At 44.9% G+C, this 23,183-nt stretch overlaps 1 protein-coding gene across 2 annotated transcripts in view; it reads left to right on the top strand.

The window, feature by feature from the left end:
* NME7 (NME/NM23 family member 7) overlaps nucleotides 1-23,183 on the top strand; it is a 2,086,428-nt gene that overhangs the window by 1,863,846 nt on the left and 199,399 nt on the right. For both annotated transcript variants that reach the window (XM_069636474.1, XM_069636473.1), the window contains one exon: nucleotides 6,495-6,602. In XM_069636474.1, the coding sequence (XP_069492575.1) occupies nucleotides 6,495-6,602 (108 nt within the window). The remainder of the gene's footprint in view (nucleotides 1-6,494; nucleotides 6,603-23,183) is intronic.

The raw sequence follows: 23,183 nt of genomic DNA, 5'->3' as shown, positions 1-23,183 counted from the left end.
TCTGATCGACCCTCCCAGGTCCAACTTGGGTCCTTCCTCTCCTCTATCTCGAGCTCTACCTGCGGTGTTCCCCTGGGGTCTAACCTCTCTCCCTGGCTGTTCAACCAATACCTGGCAGTTCTTGCCCACCGCGTTGCCGCTCTCTGCCCCAACTTCCAGTGCTATGCGGATGACACTCAGCTCATTTTCAGGCTACCTTCAGCCACCTCATCTCCTTCACTCATCTCTGAATGTCTGTCTGCTATCCAGGAGTGGTGTGCCGCCAATGATCTCTGCCTTAATGCCAGTAAGACTGAGATTCTCCTCATCGGCACACCTGCTCCCTCCTTTCCTGTCACTCTCTGGCCAGCCTCTTTTGGCCCTCTTCCTGCTCACACCTGTGAGGCTAAAAACCTCAGGGTCATCTTTGACTCCACATTCTCCTTCACTCCTCACATCTCTGACGTCTCTAAGAAGTCTCACTGCCAGCTGCACCTCCTCAGAGGTATTCTTCCTTTCCTATCATTCCGTCAGAAGCTCACTCTCTCCAAAGCTCTGGTTCTCTCTAGGCTGGACTATTGCAATAGCCTCTTTCTAAATCTGCCTGCCTCTACTCTCCGCCCTCTGCAACTCATGCAGAACAGGATTGGGAGATTTGTCCTTGGCCTCAAGCCCAGGGATCGTATCGCTCCAGGACTGAAATCTCTGCACTGGCTCCCAGTGGCTGCGAGGATTATGTTCAAAACCCTCTGCATTGTCCACAAGACCTTCAGGGGCCTGGGGCCTCAATACCTTAAACTCTCTCTTCCTAAATATCTTCCTCCTCGAGCTCTTTGCTCATCCGCTTCCAACTCTCTTGGGGTCAGTCGCTTCTCCAAGCAGTGAGTTGGTGGTAGATATCTCTCTCCGGCTGGGCCCCCCCCCCCCCCTCTGGAACAGCCTCCCTGAAACTTGAAGAGAACCATCATCGGTTCCGGAAGCACCTAAAAACCTTCCTCTTTGTCTCTGCTTTCTCTCCTCCTCTCCCCTGCTGAATTCCTGGCTGAAACAGAAACTGTACTGGCTACCTGGCCACCCTCTGATTTCCGCCCCAGTCATCTCCCCCGCCAGTTGCACACCTGCACTGCCTCCCTGGCAACCCCCGCACTTGGGGAGAGTTTTCTGTATCCCTACAGTCCCCCTACCAGCTCTTATGCCTGATGTCTGTACTTACCCTTGCATCTTGCCACCAGCTAGCCGTATTTTTTTATTTATTGTTTTATTTATTCTATGGATCCCATGTACCGCACTGTCCCCTACCCCCTTCCCCCCTGCACTTTTCCCCTTCCCCCTTCCCAAGCACTTGCACGATCTGAATGACACCTGGCCTAGTAAGATCGTTGTCTATCTCCCTCTGTTCCCCCTCCCTTGCCTCATCGCACCTTGAAAAACTTGTGTTTAGGCGCGTTATAAATGCCATATCATCATGTCATGTCATATATATCATATAAAGAAAAACCAAATAGGATTCCAGAGAGGTGTTAGTACTTCCCTTAATGGATTTATAATCGATCAAATGCAGGATGTTTCATTGCCAAAACATACTCCAGGGACTAATTTAGCAATTATTGATTTGTCACTTTGATACAGTTAATCACTCGAGGTTAGGTTGTAAATTAACGGCATGGGCTATACCATCTGGGCTTCAAAATATCATAGTACATTTGCCTTCTAATACTGTCATGAGAGTTGTATTGGATATGCAAGGAGTCATGTCAGAGACCAATTATACTTATCGAGGTCTAAAACAAGGGTATATCCTTGCCCCGTGCCTTTTTCATTTATATTTTTGCATACCTGGGGTCAGCATTAGTAAAAGCAGCATTTATTTCCAAATAATATGGGGAGTCAAGCTCTTCTAGTTAACCTATGCAGGCGATATTCTTATAGATAACACCCAAATCCGCCTCCATAGACTTCTACAGGCCTTTCTTGTGTATTCTGGCCTGAATGACTTTAAGATTAATTATGACAAAACTAAAAAAAACTCAAAAATTTGAGACGTGCTCTTGGATAATTAATCAACATAGGCTTGAAGCCGTGGAAGAAATTAAATATCTTGGCTTCCTTGTGTCCGCTACTCCTAGGAAAAAAATCCTCATTAATAATTTAAGAAGTTAAGCCATCCAACCAGCCTCCCAGATAACTTGCTTGAACTAGAAATTTGAGAAATTCACACTGCGTCCAATGGTGACATTGTATTAAAGTAAAGTCATTCCGGCACTTATTTACGGTATAGAAAAACTCCATCTTTTGTAAGAGTATGATTTAACTATGTTGTAGGGCTTCATTTGGAGAAAAGTATTATCTCTGCCTCAATCACTCCCCATGCCCTGGATAAGGTTCTAATTCGAAATGGTTTCTTTGAATTCAAGGGCACATTAGAAACGTTTTTATCTTTGCAGAAATATACTATTACCTCTTAACTCCTTGTATAAAGACTTTACTCTTTATAACATGGAAGGAAAAAACAGACTAATCAATAAGTTTAGGAAACTTGCTGAAACAAAGGATTTATCCATTGAAATATTACTATCAAATCCAGCTTGTTTTAAAGAATTACTGTGGCAATGAGACTGGTTGGGTATGTGGCAATCATATATGAGCTGGAAGCGCCATAGCCATATTAATTGGGAATATAAAAAAGGGGTATTTTAGCCCCATATCGGTCTGTCTTTCGAGTCCACGTCATAGAAAGACCTTATGAAGTTCAGGTTTACCCTATTTCCATACACGAGAAATTAGACATCTCAAAGGCGATTTTTAGATTCTGTACAAATGAAATTGAAAGTCTGAAACATTTGATATTAATTTGCCCTGTTTTAAATAACTTGCGATTGTTGCCCTTTAATACCTTCATTAATGATCCATCTTTTATATTGATAGAATCCCAAGGATTTGTAGTGGTAATTCCCACTTTTTAATGTTTGCTATATTTCGTTTTTTGAATAGGATTCATTTAATACAATTTTGAATGTGATGAGGTATAATGTGTTATTATAAAGTATTGATAAGGATAAAATGCTTTTATGGAAAGTATATTTCAATATGTTCCTGTATAAGGTGATGATAAGGATGAATTTGTATCTTAATGGTTCTTGCTTTTTACTTCTATATTCCAATTTTATTTTTCATTTTCTTTTTCTTTTTGTGTAAGGCTTGAAAAAACCATGAACACAATAAAAAAATATATATTGACCGAAATTTAAATTAAAGTACATTTCCATTCAGAAGGGAAGTCATATCATTAAGTAGACAAGTTTTGTAAAAGGCTTGGCTTATCTTTTATATTTAAATAATCAAAACTCCTTTATAAATTCCACTGCCACTAAATAACACTTACACATCTAATAAAAGTAATAGCCTTTAAACCACAATGAAGGGAACATACTATGAACAGAACCATATAGCCCATCACTTCATAATGTGCTGTGTCACAGAATGATGCAGAAATTCCAATACAAATCTTTGATAGTTCCAGAAACTAATGCTGAGATCTAAAGTGATGCCTAACAAGATAGGTTCTATCTGATTAACTGTCTCTCCTCCTTCTTTCTCCTCTTCACCCCTGACAATGTTTCTAGACAAGTCCGATCTATGAAAGTCTCATCAAAGCAGGTTCTCCCCTGCTCATCCAGAACAATTAAGGGCCACATTGACACCCCTTCTCCAGCCTTGGCTGATTTCTGCAATCACGACTTTGCCACTGGAACTTTCCCCTCCCCCTTAAGCACTCTCTTGTGAACCCCCTTCTAAAGAAGCCCTCTGCCGATTCTTCCTCTCCGGCTAACTATTGCCCCATCTCCCTCACTCCTTTCCTGCGCAAACTCTTGAAAAGGATGGCCATCTCCCATCCTAATCTACATACTGAATCTGTTGGTGGCCTCCATGGCCACCAGTCTGGTTCAAAGCTGCCAGAAGCACGGAAACTGCTCTCCTGAACACCCGTGAAGACTTGTTCTCCAATCTTGGATCTAATCTCCCTTCTGTCCTCATTCTACTTGGTCTATCCTCTGCTTTTGACATGGTCAACCATGCCATCCTGCTCAATCGTCTCCGGGACAACCTTGGTAATACTGATCAGGCCCTGGCCTGGTTGACCTCCTTTCTCACCGACGAACCCTCTCAGTTCCAACTGGGGTCTTTATTCTCTTCTATCTCTCTAATTGTGGTGTTCCCCAGGGGTCTAACCTCTCTCCCTGGCTCTTCAAACACTACATGGCACCTCTGGCCCACTGCATCACTACTTTCTGCTCCAATTTTCAAAGGTATGCGGATGACAGTCTGCTCTCTTTCAGGCTCTCCTCAGCCACTTCTGTCATACAAGACTGTTTGGCTGCAATTCAGGAATGGTGTGCCCCCAATGATCTCTGCATTAATGACAGTAAGAATGAGATCCTCCTCATTGGGACACCCACTCCCTCCTTTCCTCTCTCTCTCTCTCTCTCTCTGGCCACCCACTCTGGGCCCTCTTTCTGCTCCTTCCTGTGAGGACTCCACCCTCTCCTCCTCTCCTCACATCTCTGACGTCTATATGAAGTCAAACTATCAGCTGCACCTCCTTGAAGGTATTCTTCCTTTTCTCACTTTCCCCCAGAAGCTCACTGTCTCCAGAGCTCTGGTCCTCTCTAGGCTGCACTATTGCAACAGCCTCTTTCTAAATCTTCCTGCCTCTACTCTTAGACTTTTACAACTTATCCAGAACAGGACTGCAAGACTTGTCCTTGGCCTCCAGCCCAGGGATCGTATCTCTCCAGCTCTGGAATCTCTTCATTGCCTCCGCGTGGCTGCAGGGATCAACTTCAAGACACTCTGCATTGTCCACAAGGCTTTCTGGGGCCTGTGACTGCTCTACCTCTAACTTTCTCATCCAAAACATCTTCCTTCTCGAGCTCTCTGCTCATCCACCTCCAATTCTCTGAGGGTCAGACGCTTCTCCAAGCAGAGAGTTGGGGGCAGATCTATCTCCTCGGCTGGGACCTCCCTCTGGAATAGCCTCCCTGCCCTCTCTCAAACTTGTGCAGAACCATCTCCGGTTCTGAAAGCAACTCAAGACCTTCCTTTTCGCTTCCGTTTTCTCTCTTCCTCCCCCCTGCTGATGCACCTGACTGCTCATCGCACTGGTCACCTGGTCACCATCTGAGCTCAGGCCCAGGCTCCTGCATGTCCAGTTTCCTTCTCACTGCCCCAGGCTCCCCAGCACTTAAGGGTCTGTATCTGCAACCCTACATCCCTTCCCTCTGCACTTATGAGCCACCCGCTGGCTGCACTTGTGAGTTAACTGTACTTCCCCCCTTCCCATCCCCGCCAGCGATTCTCCCCTTCCTTCTTCCCCACACTTGCGTGATCAGAATGACACAAGGCCTACTAAGATCGTTATTTTGTCCTCCCTTGTTTCCCCTTCCTTGTCTTGTCGTGCCTAGAAACACTTGTGTACAGGCGCATTATAAATTCCACATCATATCAATTAACAATGTATATACATAGTTTTAGTGTGTTACGAGTCTGCACCTCAGTGACTGGTCTCATATTTGCAGATACCCGCCCATGGTTTACCTCTGTCCTTCCAACTGGTAGGTGGAGGCTTGCTAGCCTTATAGAACCTCTCAAGTGCTATAAAGTCAATGTCTGCACCAGGTGTACGTCTAGGAGCTTACAGGGAAGCATAACATGGCCAGGGAGAGAAGAGACTGTAACCCTTGGTGAGTGGGTCATCAACCGGTAATGCCATATCTCCCAATAATATAAATCATGGGAAGGATGAAAACATTTGCTTAAAAAAATACTCCAAATTCACAAGGTATTATTGAGAGAGACGTTTTGACAAAAGTTTTTTCACATACCTTCCTACAAAGAGTTAATTTTTAATAGAAGCAAAGTAACACTGTAAATATACTAGTTCGGTGAAGCCTTTTTTTAAGCTATTAAAAGTTGGAGACAAAATGGAATACAAATGACATAAACTTATATGAATTAAGAGATGGAAGCACTCTACTTTCAATTCCAATGTATTTAAAAGTGTACCACTCTGTTCCTAAGGGGCATGAAGAAGAGGTCGGAGAAGCGCAGAGGGATGGTCAGACTTGTCATGCGTATGTGAATTAATTTTGTAACCAGAGATGCTGTCTGATGTCCATGATCCTATCCAGAAATGTAACATTACATGTGACAGTCATATCTGTAAATATAAGGAGGATAGCCCTATGCTTCGTAGCCGAGCTTTGATTATACCACTATGGGATTTGTCCGCAAAATGTTGTTAACTTCTCTTGTAAAGTATCGGAACCTAAAGGTGAATAACTTTGATGCATGCGTTCATTCTTTTGAGCGTATGCTTCACGTGTTAACGTAAATATTTCAAAGTAGTTTTCTGAAAATTAACTTTATTGCATATGTGTGATTTGCCTGGACACGTATTGGTATTATTCGTGAGAATAAGGTAGGAATTACTTTGTTTCATGTTTATTCTTTTCTAGGAGATAGCACGCCACCTACGACCCAAGACCCTACGTGCCCGCTATGGAAAAAGCAAAGTTCGGAATGCTGTCCACTGTTCAGACTTACCTGAAGACGGGCTCTTGGAGGTAAACAAAGAATAATAATTTCTTTAAAATTATCGCATATCAAATACGTAAATAGTCAACTGGTAAAGTTTTGGTTCCTGCACGTTCCCATAAGATTTGACTATTGCGAGAGGCTCATATGCGAATTATATATCAATTCGTTTGTACCCCAGCACAGATCTTTGTTTCTTTTAAAGCAGTGTTTCATCAAGTCTGCGGAAACCGTATCCGATGCCTTTTCATGACCAAGCTTGCTTCTTTTTATTCCATTTAAACTTTTATCTTTGACGTATACCTTTGAAGTCCCCAGCGAGGAATAGATATTATGAACCCAGTAAGTAGACCTCTTATATGAAATCACCTGTAAATGTGAGATTAGATAGTGTGAGATCAGAAGGCCCGGCCTCAAACAAGAAGAAAGTCTCCAAGATCTAGAGTTTGCTCTTCAACTTCGCTTCCTTTTCATTTTTTGCAGCGGTTTTACCCATTTCTGCATTTACCTTCATGACTCTGCCTAGTCTTTCTGCTCTACCGACTTTGTATTTTAGTGGACCACAAATGTTACCTGCTCTTTGCTGCTGGTCACTAGTATTTAAACGCACATTTCTTTAGGTAGCTACCTCACCAAGAAATGATGTTCTTTAAATGAAAGTCTCGTTTGCTTTGATTGTGAACACAAATGTGGCACAATCACTAGGACTGGCATCATGGAACAATGACAAAGCAGTTACCGCAGTTGAAACGGCCAGACCGGTGGCCTGCAATTCAGTGCTAGATGTTAGTGCCGACTTGCAGATGGGTCTCGAAGAAATATTAGTTTATGGTATATTTCGGCTATGCTTTTGGAAAAGGTTGTATGTATATATAGAACATTCGTGTGAACGTATGCTGCAGAATGTAACACTTTTGAGAATGCAGTGGCATACAGTAACAAAAAAAATGAAATGCACAACTCTACCCAAGCCATGAACTTCCACCGAACATAAGTGCCCAAAAGCCAAAAGGATCTGCATGCACTGCAAGCATCTGACACCTCTTCCCCAAAGGCCAAAAAAGATAGAGAACAAGGCTCGCATAGCACAGAGTTGTAGAGTGAACTTTTACTTCACTTTCTACTGAGGAAGTGACGGTGCCTGTTCTAGAAGCCGAGAACATGCAAGGATAACACGCACAACATAAAGCAGCACAGTAACTTTAATCAAGGGGAAGGCGACCTGAAGAAGCCCCAGCTGAGGTGGGAGGTGAGAGGTGCAGTGAAGGGGCCGCCCTTCCTGGCCCTTGAAGCATCAATGCTGCAGTGTAAGGCCCAGGCCCAGACGCCTTACTGAAGGTATATTGGGAGCACTGGATTTGTTTGACTCGCTGACTCTGGGTTGTAGCATCCAGCTCACTTCAGTACCCAGGGATATAGCACCCGGTTTGCTTATTGGTATTCTAACAGCAATTCTTTCTTCGCTTCCACTTATGGTGCATGTCAGGCATATATATTTTCACCCACTAGCCATGGGTTGCTCTCCTTGGACACCAACAATACCTTGGCCAATACACACTGCCATGCACTACTACCAGCAGGGTTTGTAAAGATGTGGTATTGTTACCCACAGGGTCACCCTACTTGGCTAACATCTCCTGGTCTGGTATTTGCCTGCCTGGGTTATAGCTCTCAGAAAGATCTTATTTTTCCAAATGGGGCCGCTGCTTCCCAGAAACTCCCTGTGATCATGATCTGGTGGTATAGCTTCTGGCCACCTCTTATGGTTCTCAAATGGGGCCACAGCTTCCCAGAAACCCCCTGATAATCTTGGTCTAGGAATTCTCTAGTCTCTGTTGCCAGTGCCTGTGGTGGAGCCCTCAACAGTCTCTTCTGGTCGGTTTCTTACTTGGTGTCCCATCCAACAGTCCCTTCTTCCAAGTGTACAGTGACTGGAGTAACTTCTCCTCCTTGATGCTTTCTCTTTTCTCTCTACCTACCTGTCTTGAAAGTTGAAACCCCTCTATGACATTAGCCAACTACTGAGCTCCTTTGTAGCACTCTTGATTAATCTGATTGTTTAATAATGTGTTATATTTGTCGTTCCCAGGCTTCCTGCCCTTCTCTGTCTGTGTTTCATTATGCCCCTTTCCTATAAGCCCTTTTTCAGATGTGCCTTTTAATTTAATTGAGTTTCTGTCTCTGGCCGACCATGATGCCCCAGCTGATAATGTGTCCTTATAGTGAGCTCCACCGCGAGTGTTGACAAAATGAACTTGCCTGGCGACTCCTTACTGTAGTTTGGAGTCGTGAATGAAGTATGACCAAGGACTAATTCCAATGGACGCACAAACAGATATACAGACCTCACAGTACTGTGCTACTGTTAAAGATGGCAGCCCAATGCTAGCTACCCACACACTGTACAGCGCTCCACTGCTCTCAAACTAGGTTCGCGATTTAAACAATGAAATAAAATAAAAAAATATGTGATACTGGGAATTTATTAAGACCAACTACAAAAGGTCACCTTCATTATGACCAGAGAGAAAACGAATGCCTATTGTTCCCCCCACACGTCCTATGTAATGGGGGTCTAAAATGTCAACAACAAAATTTAATTAGAAAATTGTTTTACTAAAACGTTTTGGGAATTGCAAGGATTTTCAAAAACCTACACTTAATGTGCAAACAAGGAAAGTGATAGTCACGTTCACTGTGAATCAACCTTCATGTTTGGGGGAACAGACATAAAAATATGGAGACAATTTTCAATGTTTTCCATTGTTTTACTTTTTAGACCCACATTACATATGAATGGGAAAGAATAGGCATAGGTTCCTTCTCTGAACATAATTAACGGTGACCTTTCGGAGTTGTTGTTCGAAACCTGGTTCGCCATTTCGAAGTCAAGCTGAAAGGTTGTTTCTATGATGCAGGTCTGCAGCACTGACTTTGGTGTACCCGATGCCTCCGGAAACACAGACAGCTGTGTATATACCTGTGTGGAGTGTGTTTTTGTCTAATGGGGATGCTTGAAAGCAAACTATGCTCTCTTGAGCATGGTTCTCAAATGCAGGGACTGGATCGCTTGAAATGCCCGCCCTCATATGCTGCTGACCTTGCATGGTGTTTTTGGGGGTCAAACTATGAAATAGATCTATGGGATGAATCGGGTGCTGGTTGCAATACTCAGATAAGTTTCCACAAATTGGTTTCTTTTAGACTTTGGAACTTTATGTTGGGACTTTGAACAAGAGCTGCAGGTGATCAGCTAAAAGACATTTTCCCCTTCATTTTATATCAAGTTTAGTATGTGAGGGTCAGGTTAGGATTTTGGACACAGGATAGAGAACTTGTTGTTTTGGACATTCTAACACAGACGTTTCTTAGTTTTGTTGAGGCAGGGAAACCCCTCCTAGAGTTAGGGATAGGTAGGATTTCCCCAACCCTTTTATCAGTTAGTCTTTAACAGTCACCATAATGCCACTGTGTCCGAGTCTTACTCTAGTCAATCCCAATCTTTTTTTTATTTCTGCAATACAAAATGTTGCTTTCATTTTCCACAGAAAGTGAACTCTGCTAATCAGGCACACACTCATAATGACCCATGCTGACAAGTATAGTGCCAACATGTAAACATGTAGTTTGGCACAATGGCAGTTACAGAATACCATTCTATGATGACTTATACTGCGCACCGCTGCCATTTGCATGGTCTCCAGGCGCTCATGTGGCTCTGTAAGGAAAGTGGAGGGGGGCTGATTAGTGAGGGAAGAGGGATAGGATAGAAGTTGTGCTCTTCTGTTGATGCTTGCAGAGAACCAGGAGAAACTGGCGCAACTGCGTGCCAGCTTTCTTGGTATGCTTTGTTGTGTGCACTGGGCTTGTTGTGTCTGGAGGGGTAGCATCCAGTGGGCCTCATTACGAGTTTGGCGGTAACCCGCCGGTGCTACCAGTGGGTTGCCGCCGAACACGTAACACTGTTTCCGCTGCCTGATATCCCGGTGCCACCAGCACATTACAAGTCCTGGCGGCCCGGGATATCAGGCGTCAGAAAGTATAAGTCCCCATTCCCATGGAGTCTCAGAGGACTCCATGGGAATGGGGACACGAAAACACTGGCACCGTTGCTAACAGCTTTTGCTTGCTTCCGACCTTAATTTTAAGATTTCACATTGTTTTTAGTATCAAATCATTGCTAGTGTTTGTGTGCAACTATACAAAGCGACTCCCATAAGAATTAAAACAATTTCAGCAATTTAAACCATATTTAGTGTTTTTACCCAATCCATTCTCAAGATAACTTTAAAACCATTCTGACTGCTTGCACATCAATTCTATTTTTCTCTTGTGTTGCTGGGGGTGGAGGTGGGAATTGGGATTGATATTTTGTTTGAATTCTGCCATTCCTGAATACCTGCTCTCTCTTCTCATCTCTTTACATTGCCTGTTTGGGGGGATTGAGGGGTGTGCAGGGGGAACTAGTAACTGCAGTGCCATTTGATCTGAACAAACACACACACAAAAGTATTATTTCTGTGCTGAATTGTTTTGCTCATTATCACTCCTTGTGTATTAAAGAGATTATTCACTGCTACATCATCCCATTGGTGATTATTTTGTACCCATTAAAACATAGCGTGATTGAATTGTGAATACATAAATAAATATTTTAACTTTACAAACCAGCCTGATTCCTGGTTCAGTGTGACGGGGGAGGTTCCAGGAGAGGGGCGTGATATGAGTGGTACATCGTTCAGAATAAAAACTTTTAGACAAAAATAAATAAGGATTTCAGTTGTGCATTACACGCTAGGCATTAACTTGGGTGTGTGCCAGATTGAAATCACTTACAGATTGGGGGCTCGTCCGGGATCCTAAATTAGACATACCACTTGTGACAGTCTAACACAGCGTGCAAACTGACGGGGTACATACATCTTGTTGGGCTACCATACTGTGCTACACTGTAAAAACACCCTTCAATAGAAATACTCAAAGGAGTTGGGCCTGTTTTGCAAAGGTAAAAGTAACCCTGAGATAAGTCAGAAGGAAATTAATATTTCCCGAATGACGACCCCAGTTGAAATTAATATGGCAAAAGAACACCTACTGCACAAATTGTTTGTCAGTGGTGAATGGGTTGAGCAGGATGAGAATGTCTGGCTGCAGGAAATCAAACAACAAATCACTGCCATAGAATTAGATAGATGGCAGGACCAGGGTCCATTACACGGGCACTTAGTGAACTGTATATGGCCCAAAGGGTAAAAGAAGAGCAATGTAAAATTGCCAAAACAGCGGCGTACCTGTACCTCCACATTGGAGTAATACAGGAAAAATATGCCTAAAACCTAGACCTGGCAAAAAGGCAAGTACAATCCCTAGAGAAGACCCAAACTGATCTGGACTCTGCATAGCAAAGGCTACAAAAGAGCCAAGAAATAGAGAGTGACACCAGACAGTACCTGACAAAAGTAAAAGAAGATCTGGATCTCCTGCAGCAAGAGAGGGTAGAGCAAGACACCAAATTACTGACACTGCAAAAAGAGTGTCAAGAAAGGTTGGACTCTTTAAAACAGAGCCAACAAAAACTGGTGCAACAATGAACTTTTAATAGAGTTTGCGCAGAACAGATGGTTGTCTTACAAGACCGGATAGACCAATTAAAATAATAAAATAATAAATTAATTCTTAAAGACCTTGAATCCCAAACAGAGTTCAATGAAGAGCGCCAGAAAGCTGGTGCATTCAAAAACCAGAGGGACGACCTGGCTGCACAGAGGGGCACTCTAATTCAGGAAAGGGACGCCTTAGGCCAGGAAGTCAGCCATTTAAAAACCAAGGTGGAAGAAAATCACCTGGCCCTTCAGGGACTGGGTGAACTCAAAATGCACTATGAAAAGCTGTTAGAGCACACCAGGAGGGTGGAAGATGCTCTGGCAAAGAATGACCAGGCCAGTAAGGACAGGACTCGGGAGGTGAGCCTCCTGTAGCAAAAACTGGCCAAATACTCCCAAATCAGAGAGGAAGCACAGAGAGACAATGAGGCTCTCTGTGAAAAAAAATGACAGGCTCCATAGACAGATAGCTATGCAGGAACAACAAATAGAGTCCAGTAAGGCCTTAATAGAAGAACAAAATGGTTAGATTCTTGCATGCTATCTGGGAGTAGGGGCTGAGAGAGATGAGGTCAGATGGGAGAGGGAAAACCCTGAGCATAACCTCAGGAACCCTGGCACCAGAGACTTTAATTTCTTAAATTCCATGGACTCTGCCACCCCCATGTCCACTGGCTCACATGAGCCAAGGGCCACGGGGATGGTGGACTTCAACCCAATGGGGAATATGGGGCTAATAGGTCAGCGCCTCCCAGAAATGGATGGGCGGGCGTCTATGTACAGTTTCCCAAGTGCTAGGGCCATCTTCTCTGATCAGGGAGCCTCCAGTGAGGGGAGAATCAAAGAAATGGGTCCTCAGAAATATAACTCAGCAAGAGATCAGCCAGTGAAATTTGGTGGGGAATTCCATGAGATTAGGCCCACTAAGAGCATACTAAAAACCTCTTCCCAGCTAGGACAGTGGAGGTGGGGGGTACTCAACCAATCCGGGGAGCAAGGAAGAGTCAGAAGACTCTTCTGAGTGCCACAGGACCCAAGGAACTAGGCCCCCACATTCTGCCAGCCATTCCCAAGCTTGCAGAATCCGGGAGTGTCTAGAAGACCAGACAGCCACCTCTGGTGGCAGTGCCTCTGAGTCAGAGGATGAGTGGACCAGGGTGACAAGAACTAAAAAGGCTAACAAAGTTAAGAGGGCTTAACTCAATGATCCCCTAAAACAAATAAAAGCTATTAGGAGCGTCATCACGCCCTACCACAAAAATGCCAAATATTCGGTTTGGGAGCATCTTGAATTATTTGAGCGATGATGGAAACTTTCCATCTGAAGGACAGCCAAAGCTGTATTCAGTATGTAAAGTGGACATTTTCTCCTGAGTACTCCAGCTTCTTTGCGGGGCTGGAGGATCAGAACCATTCCAGAAGGTCCACCTATAGGGCGGCCATCCTGAAACATTTTTTCATTCATAGGAACCCTCAAGAGGCTCGCAAGGCAGCCTACAACTTGTGGGGAAGACCAGGCCCCAAAAGAATTTGTTCAGGAATTGAAACGCACCTTTGTGCAGACCACTAGAAGGGTGCACACTGACAGTAAGGAATTTGTGGACACCTTCTTTCATGCTCTACCTACGTATATTATGACCCAGCTAGTGAGGGACTTTCATGAGAAAAGATCACTAGACTGGGTCGTTGAACAAGCAACGCGCATCTATGAAGTACAGAAGCCGTTCGAAAATAAAAATATGAGCAAGAGCCCCAAAGCAACCAACACCCCTGCTGCTGCTAAGGTGGCAGAGGTGAAGGTTGCCCCCATTTTAGATCTGGAGACGGGGTGCCTAAAAACCTTTCCCCACAGAATCCAACAAACCCCAAACCCAGAAGGCCCTTGGGACAATCCCAAACAGGGAGCCAGGGAGGTAACCCCACAAATGGGACCCCTAACTCCCCTGACTACATCAGCCCATGCTACAAGGGAAATAGACCCATCCTGGGCTGTGTGTGGACTCCTCCAGCCCAAGGAGGGGGAGTCCAACCAGACAAAAGGAAACCCCGGAAACTTCCCTCCTCATTTTTCCCAGGAGGGCAGTAATCCCCAAAATGCTGGACCAAATTGCTTTCCCCAGTACCTGCCAAACTTCAACCCCCAAAACAACCCATCCTTCTTTCCCCACTTTCCTGAGCCCAGACAGCCCAATCCAGGAGAGGGGAGGCCAAGGGTGGAGGGGTACCCAAACTTTCCGAACCAGGGGTATTTTGCGAGAAGGGATATTTACCCTTCCCAGGATCAACCCAGGGTAGACCTGAGGACACCGTACCAGCCAGAGCGGGTGTCCCAACTAGAGCGCCAAGTCCAGAACATAGCACAGGATCTGGGTCGCATGCTGAGGGCTCAACAGAGCCCTCAGCACTCAGATGAGCATGGCAGCTCAGAACTCTTTGAATCCAGGGTCTGATGCTCCAGAACAATGATGGGGGAAGAACCCCGACAATCCACCGGGTTCCCAGGGAGGAGGCACAGGGGGAAGGGGGGTATAAAGCCTTGGAGGAAGCTTCCTTCCCCACTTGTGAAAAGCCTTTGGAAGCCCAGGAACTGGAACCAAAATCTCCTGCCCCGAAAGTCTGCAACCCAAGGAGCAGAGGGCGGGTAGGAGAAATAATGAGCCTAAAAAGAACTTGTGGAGGAGGTGCAAATCCTCCAGTTTGAAGGAGAGGGGTCCTCAGAGGATCCTGGAAAAAGGATCTTCTCCTTCAGGGATGGGGGAACTCCTCCCAAAGAAAAATGGGTCCCTAAGGATCCAAATCCAGACTGGGTAGATGTGGGGACCAAGTTGAAACCGCCCATCATCAGTACCCAGAATGACCAGCACGGAAATACCCTGGTTCAAACCCATCCTGGTGACTGCCTCCAAAAGGGGTGGGGGCAGCCCAGAATCAGAACCAGCGGAATCCAAAACTTCCCCATATCTAGCTGTCACCTTTTTCTTACAGGTTCCCAAGATCCCAAACAAAATCCAGCCCAAATCACCTCTCTGTCAATATCCAAAACCAAGAAATTAACCCACCAGTTGGCCAAAAATGTGCATTATCTTTGCTCCCTTGAGGAAAAGGAGGGAATATTTTATGCCCCGGTCCAAATTCATGGGGCAATGTACAATTTTGCCACTGGTGGACACTGGATCCCAAGCTACCCTTCTGTCAAAAAGGGCCTTTGTTCAACTGAATTCAGGAAGGGGGGAGGAATACCAAATTCCTCTCACCCCTCTTCCTAGACAACTTCAGAACTTCGACGGGAAGGTAATTCCTGTTGAGGGGACTGCAGATTTAGACATTAAAATTGGGCGACACAAGGTGAAGCACCCGGTCATAGTTGTGACTCCAGAGGGCACACCATGTTTACTAGGGAATGACATCCTGCGGAGATTGTCTCCCCTCATAGATTGTGTAAACAAGGTCCTCTGGACCCAGACTAACCGACCAATAAAATTAAAACAGAGTGGCAACCATGTCAGTTTAAATGGCACATGCCACATGGTTGAACAAAAACCTGACCAAATAGAATTTCACTTCCAGAATAATCATATTCCAGACGTGACAGTAATTGCAGTAGGAAAACAAACTGGTGATGGGGCGGGGGGTCCCTCTCCATTTCTGAAAATCAACCTTCCTTCCAGTCTAAGGTGGCATTCCTCACTGGAAGGAAACACTTTGAAATTCTATACAAATTCACAATCAGAAAATCCCATTCCTATAGTCCAAAAAGAGGAGAAATCAGCTCAAAGCTTGGCTGATATTCAGAAAATTGGAGAGCAGTTGTTCATCCCTATTCAGTTAAATGAAGGGAAGGACTCTGTTCTCGCCCGAGTATGTGTGAACAACTGTAAAAGCTTCATCAGCAAGGCCATGTTCCGCAAACTCCCAAATGATTCAGCCATTCCCACATTTAAACTGTTAGACAAATGGAAAATGGTCCTGGAAACACCCAATTCCAAACATCTCCTGCCTAGCAGGTGTATGCTCAAAATTTCCATAGCCAACAAGAGCATAGTCCATAATTGTTGGGTCGTGCGAGATGTGCCTGCTCCATTTTATTTAGGCAGTGACATTCTCAATTGTTTTGCCATTACTTTGGACCTAATAAACTTCAAAGCTTGGTCCCGATTAGCGGGTAATCCTATGGACTTTGATGACCCAGAGAAAGCATTTAGGTCAGCTCAACTGCTGCCATATGCAGTTGAAATTCAGATTGGAGAGGAAGTCACCATCCCAGAACGGACCCGACAATTCTCACTGGAAGTAAAAATTAAGAGACAGAAACTGAAAAACCCTGATGCCTATGTCCATCTTAATGCTAATTTCCAACAGCAAGGGTTGGGGGTAAACCCAACACCACTAGTCAACATAGAACACAACACCATTCCAATAGAGGTGGTTAACAGCAACCTAAAGAGTATCACTCTGGGCGCAGGCACCATTATTGGAATGACAGTTGATGACCGACATTTTTCCATAGATTTAGGTAATGAACTGTTAGGACCAATCCCCAAGGACTGTTTTGACAGTGATATCGACGATGACGCAACACCAGACAGGATCGTCACCTGGCATGGGGGGAATTTCCTGCTGTACTCTTCCTGCCCTTATGGTAAGGAAGATGTGACCTGTGACTTGAAGAGGGATGAGGTGATCTTTCAAGTCCACAAGGACTGCCTTCCCCACCTGAAGCCATTAGTCCGACATCCACACAACAACAATTCCCACAGACCCTGGCATGACTCCAGTGTTTGTGAAGCAATATCGCTTGCCTCTCGCATCAATGGAGTCCCTTACTGAAATAATTAAGAACCTTGAGTCGCGTGGGATAATTCTTTCAGTCCACAGCACCTTCAATAATCCGATGCTGGGGATTTTGAAACCAAACGGTCAGTGGAGACTCTGTGCTGACCTAAGGGAGCTCAACAAACAGGTCCATACTTCCCAATGGCCTCTTCCCTACATTGAGCAAGGGCTGTCCCAGATACAGGGGTCAAAGGTATTCATGGCAATTGACCTGACCAATGGGTACTGGACTGTACCTGTCAGTAGGAAGGACCAATACAAGCTGGCCTTTATCTTCGGGGGCAGCAGTACACATGGACCTGAACTCCCTTCGGATATATCAACTCCAGCAATGAATTTAACATCTTTCTACATAAGGCCATGCCCGACCTGGGTGAAAGGGGTAACCTGGCCTATGTAGATGATGTTCTAGTCAAAAGCGCAACTGTGGAGGAACACATAGCGGAGATCTGTTATGTCCTGACACAGTTGAGGGCTGCCCAAGCAAAACTCTCCTTTCAAAAGGCACAGTGGTGCAGAACCCGTGTGAATTTCTTGGGGCATGAGATAACTCCTCAGGGTCTCTGTCCCCAGGAAAAGAAAGTGGACGCACTCCAGAAAATAAAAGACCCCACAACTCTGCGGGAACTAAGGAGCCTCCTTGGACTACCTAATTACAGCAGAAAGTTAATTGAGGACTACGCCGAGATCACAAGACCCCTGATCCATCTTTTGAAGGGGAGGTCAAGTGGGGTCCAAAACAAGCCGAGGCAGTAAGACAACTCAAAAGAAGCCTCTCACAAGCGCCTTGCCTAGCTTAACCTGTCAAAAACAAGGAGTTCTTCTTGGAGATAGGGTTCTAAAATACATGCTTGACTGCAGTATTATATCAAAAGCATGACAAGGTCAATAAAGTAATCTCCTATGCGAGTAAGACTTTATCCTCTGTGGAGGAAAAATTCAACGATTGTGAGAAGGCACTCCTGGCAACGGTGTGGGCATTGAAGAATTACCGCCATTTATCCAGAGGGAGCACATCATAGTGGAGACTCCACACCAACCTTTGCAATATCTTCAGAGTGACAGAATCCAGGCCGGAAATGTGAGTAATTCCCGCATTACTTCCTGGATTCTGTCAATGCAAGGCTTTCCTGTGGAGGTCAGATATGGCCAAAACAAGAAGAGTCCCCTCGCGCAAGGTCTGGCTGACTTGCATGATTGTACCAGAGAAAACTGTCTGAAGGACGAAAGTCTTAAAATCAAGGACAACATGGAGGCATACCTTAATTCCCCTCACAAAGTCTATGAAGAAGACCAGTGCGAGGGAATGCCCACTGTCTATGTGGATGGGTGCTCCTACCATGTTGACAACAACGGGGAAGGTGACTGGTGTAGGGAATGCATGGGTGACTGTTGCCCCAGAACCCTCCGCTGGGTACAAAATCGGTCCCCGAAGTAGTCAAGTGGCAGAGCTGATGGCTGTGCATCAAGCCATCCTCACTGATGTCCAACACCAACTCCACGAACTGGTCATAATCACTGATTCGGATTATGTACGGAACGGGTTCGTGGAGCACCTGGTTAACTGGAAAACCAGAGGCATGCTATGTGCTAATAAGGAACCATTGCAACATGGGAAATTAATACAAAATATTGATGATCTGGTCACCTCGAATGGGATGACCATCTACTGGAAAAAGATCAAGGGTCATTCTAAAGTAGAGAGACCAGACAAAACTGGAATTCCAGTCCTAGCTGATCAGCTGGCCAAAACCAGAGCCCTCCAAGGGGATCTACTTGAGATCGAGTCCATGTTGGGGGAAATCCAGGTCACTGCTAGCAGTAGGCCCCAGACAAATGCTCACAATGAACTCTCAACTGCACAATGTAGTACGGAGACCCCAGATGCTGATTTGATGAAGGCTCAAAAGGGGATCCAATAATTGGTAAGTTTTATCAACACATTGAGGACCCTGAGAACTTTCCCCTGACGGATACTGATTACATATTACATTGGGAAAAAGGACCTCAGAGGGTTGATGAAATGTCCAAAAATGTTCTGAATATAAGGAGATCCATAGCTGGCCATGACCAGTGGGTGGTCCCCACCTCATTCCGAAGCCTGATACTAAATCACGCCCATGATGCTGTCACAGCCGGTCATCGGGGGTTTCATACAACACTAGAAATCTTGCGAGAGGTTGCATACTGGCCACACATGGGGCAGGACCTCGACCAATACCTGAAGGGGTGTCTTGTGTGTGCACAATTTCAGCCAACATCACTCACACACCGTGCTCCCCTCCAAAAGAGGGGGATGACACTGCCTTGGTCAGATTTACAAGTCAATTTTATCGGGCCCGTGATTCGCTCCTCTAGGGGGAACAAGTACATGTTGACCGTAACATGCTTGTTCACTAAATGGCTGGAATGTCTTCCGGACCCAAATTGCAAGGCAGAAACAGCAGCTGCCCTGATGATCAATCACATCTTCTCGCGTTTTGGACTACCCCAAAGGATTGAGTCAGACCGAGGTAGCCACTTCACTAGCGAAGTGATGACAAAGATGTGGGAAATACTTGGGGTTAAAGGAAACTACATATTGCCTACCAGCTAGCCTCTAGTGGTGGAATTGAGAGATACAAGGCAATTGTGAGCATATTAAAAAAGTTTGTGGCGGATTCTGGGCCAAGTTGGGACATTTGATTACCTCTTGTCCTGATGGCCATCAGATCTACCCCTTCTTCTGCAACAAAAATGTCTGTTTGAGCTGATTACTGGACTAAGGATGGTGCTACCCCAGCATCTGCTCTACAGGACCCAAGAGCAGACCTTGATAAATGCCTCCACAACTCATGAGTATGTTGAGAATCTGAAAAAACACCTCCAACATGCTTTTGCCTATGCTCAGCGGAATCTAGAAAGATCTGCGGACAGTATGAAGACCCACTATGACCTTAAGACAACTAAAAACGAATACCAAGTAGGAGACCGGGTCTACTTGTACAATTTCCAAAGGAACCAACCCATACAGCGCAAATTCCTCCCTAGTTGGCGGGGTCCTTTTGAAATTGTAGACAGAATCTCACCAGTTGCCTATAAAATCTGCATCCCCAAGGGCAGTTTGGCAGAAGGGGAAGACAAGTGGGTCCACATAAACCAGCTGAAGAGTTGCCATCCCAGGCATACTCTGCGGCAAATGGAGGGGCCAACCGGAAACCCAGAGGGGGACATTCTGGATCCCTAGAAAATTCCAATTGTTAAAACCAATCCACCTGTCAAAATCATTAGGAATTACAGGCGGGCAACATTGTAAATTGTATTCAATGTATGCATCTGCCCCACTACATGTGTAGTAGTGGAGGAAATTCGATAACCATGCTCTGTTCTGTCTCATAGCACTGAAACCAAGGATTCTAAGTACCAAGGAGGACCACTTGGGGACCAGGAGGAAAGACCCAAGGGGCCCGGAGTATCGCTCCATCCTCCCATCCAGAATCAGCGAGGAGAAAATGTCGATCCAGCACTGATGGGAGAAGCAGATGACTTTCTCCACCTGGACCAAAGAAAGAAAGAACATCCCAATCTCCCGACTTCCCCTTGACGGGCAGTCAACCTCAAGTCATGAGGGGGGCTCTGTGGGATGTCTTGACCCACTTTTGCTCTGCCATGCGGCATCACTGTGTTCTGATGGTGCCAAAAACATCAAAATGGCCACAAGACCCTTGTGCGCGCCAAACCTCTGAAAATCGCACCATGCAAAGCACAAAAAGATGGCTGCCCAATCTACACCGCATGTTGTCAGTGGTGGAACAGAGATCTCACTCCTGAAATATGTCACTGGGCTCCACAACATGTGAAGATAGAGTACAGAGGGAAAAGCAGTGCTCTGCTAAAAGAAATCCAAAATCTTGCTTTAAATCCTTTTTCTTTGTTGCTGAAACTGCAGAATGCCGGTATAAAACACCCTCAAACATCCAAAATTCTTGCTGGGTGCTACAATTCACTTAGTTCAAGAAATCATTGTGAACTTACAATATCCTGAAAAGCTGAAAGCATCAAAGAAACATCCAGAGCAAAAGTTGCCTGCCCGTTGAATCTGTCAAAATTTGGGTGCAGTGCCCTCGGCCGCCTGAATGACAGCTGTCAGAAGCCTGCATGATAAACTTTAAAACATATATATAAACTGAAGTCAAATGTTTGAAATCAAAGTGGCTTGTTCCTCAGAGTAACCTATGTTGTAATTGTTTGAGCCCATGGTTTAAAATCTGGAAGAAGTGTTCTAGCTGCGAGTTGAAATCACAAATTTGTTTTAAACTAAGGCAAAATGCAACATAATTAACATTTAAATTTAAGCCTGGATAAAAGCCACCCAAACTGGAATAACAGCTTTCCTCTCAGAGGCAAGGCATCTCCCTCCAGCTCCTCTCCAGCAGGAAATCACACCTAAGTGATGATTATAGGGTGGGGGAAGAATTTGGTCTGCAGTGGGGAAGAAGACAATAGACATCCTCCAGCTAAAGGAAATGTGAGGTGTGAAGGGTCGTAAATGGCTTCTGCCCAGGAGAAACAGGGAGGAGATGCTCCTGGGTCCCAGGGAGAGACCAAAGGGGTGGAGCTAAACAACCATTTGTTGCTTAACAAGGACAAAAGACACATTTTAAAAAGACTGATAACTTACTATGTAAAATTGTGCAAAATGTAGAAATAACAGCATTGTTAATGTAATTTGTGGATGCACGGGTGAAAAGGCACCAGAACTCTGTGACATGTTCTGGGAAGAAACGGCGGAAAATGTGATATTACTCCAAATGTATTTCTGATAGAAGTATGAAACTTTATACACATATGCCCATGTTCAATGTGCACATTTGTAGAAATTTGCTCCTAAATTGGACATTGTGTTCCGGATGAAAAGGGAAAAATTCTGTGAAAAGCAGACACAAGATCGCACAGCGACGGGGCTTGGAGGAGTATCTGCTACACAAAATATGTAATCTGTATATATGATTGTTATAGAGGTTGCACATGTGGAAATATGTATTGTACCAAGAGTAGATTTTGTGTTCAAGGAGCTAGGGGTGGACTCTAGGCCCCATAGACCCACACCATAAAGGTGACACACTGTTTATTTCTTCCTATCAAGGCAGAGAGAAAACCCTGACCACTCCATGTCAAAGGGGCGAGCTTAGGCTAAACCAGCCCACACACCCCTTTATCATAAGCATACATAGAGACAGCTCAGCACTCAAAAGGACAGACAGATTTACCCACTATCCGAATGCTGGCGGAGCACCCTGCTGCAGAACTATCCATCTTACTTGCTCCAGACTCCAGAAACTTGGCAAAGCAGAAAGGCCCATTACATAGCTGAACCATTTTCAGCTAGGCCTTAAATTTCCAGAACCAAGCCCAGAAACCTAAGGGGAGCATCATATACAGCTGGGCTGTGCTGTACTGTTTGCCTGCTGAAATAATTATCATCAGAACCAAAAGACCCAATATAGTCCTGTGCCGTGCTGTGACCAGAGCCATTGCAGATCTGATCCAGTCTGGTGCCATGCTGTGAACAGACCCAGTCCAAATCCGAGGTGCCCAGCACTCTGTCCGGGCCAGAATCCCTGACCAGATTCCTTTTCCTGACCAGAAATCCTGATGGACCAGAATCCTGACGGTTTCGTTTAAAAACATATCTAGTGAGTATCTATAGATAGAGCTGTGTCACTAGCATATGTACTGTCCATAGTTAATCCCTATCTTAAACGCCCCTATCTTGTCTTCAGAACCTGATATTGTTAGAGTGTTTTTGAATTGTCAGAACTTTTCTTGCGCTGAGTTTCTCTCATTTGTTTCCTAAAATCATAAGTCAATAGTGTTGTAAGTAACTAAAGTGAATCCCAGAAAGAAATTGAGTATCCACCACGTGAAGGGTTCCCTGGCCAAGAACTGTGGAGATTCATGTGTGGCATTCTCTTTTTCTATAGTCATAATCTAGTGTAAGAAATCCCATTTGTCTTTTGAAAGTGCATTCATGTTTCCCATTTATGCGCCTGTTTTGAAAAGCGACCTCCACTAAAACGTCCATAACTCCCTCAATGAATGTGCCAGAAACAAATTTAAACGTCTGCTTGTAGCTAACATCCACAGCTTTAATTTGCATCTAGAACCGCATCCCAAATCCATACGGTTTTCCCG

Source organism: Ambystoma mexicanum, chromosome 7p (genome assembly GCF_040938575.1).
Source record: "Ambystoma mexicanum isolate Mex_15411 chromosome 7p, UKY_AmexF1_1, whole genome shotgun sequence".
In the NCBI taxonomy this organism is placed as follows: domain Eukaryota; kingdom Metazoa; phylum Chordata; class Amphibia; order Caudata; family Ambystomatidae; genus Ambystoma; species Ambystoma mexicanum.
The sequence above is the reverse complement of the archived record's forward strand: the minus strand, read 5'-3'. Positions and strand labels throughout refer to the sequence as shown.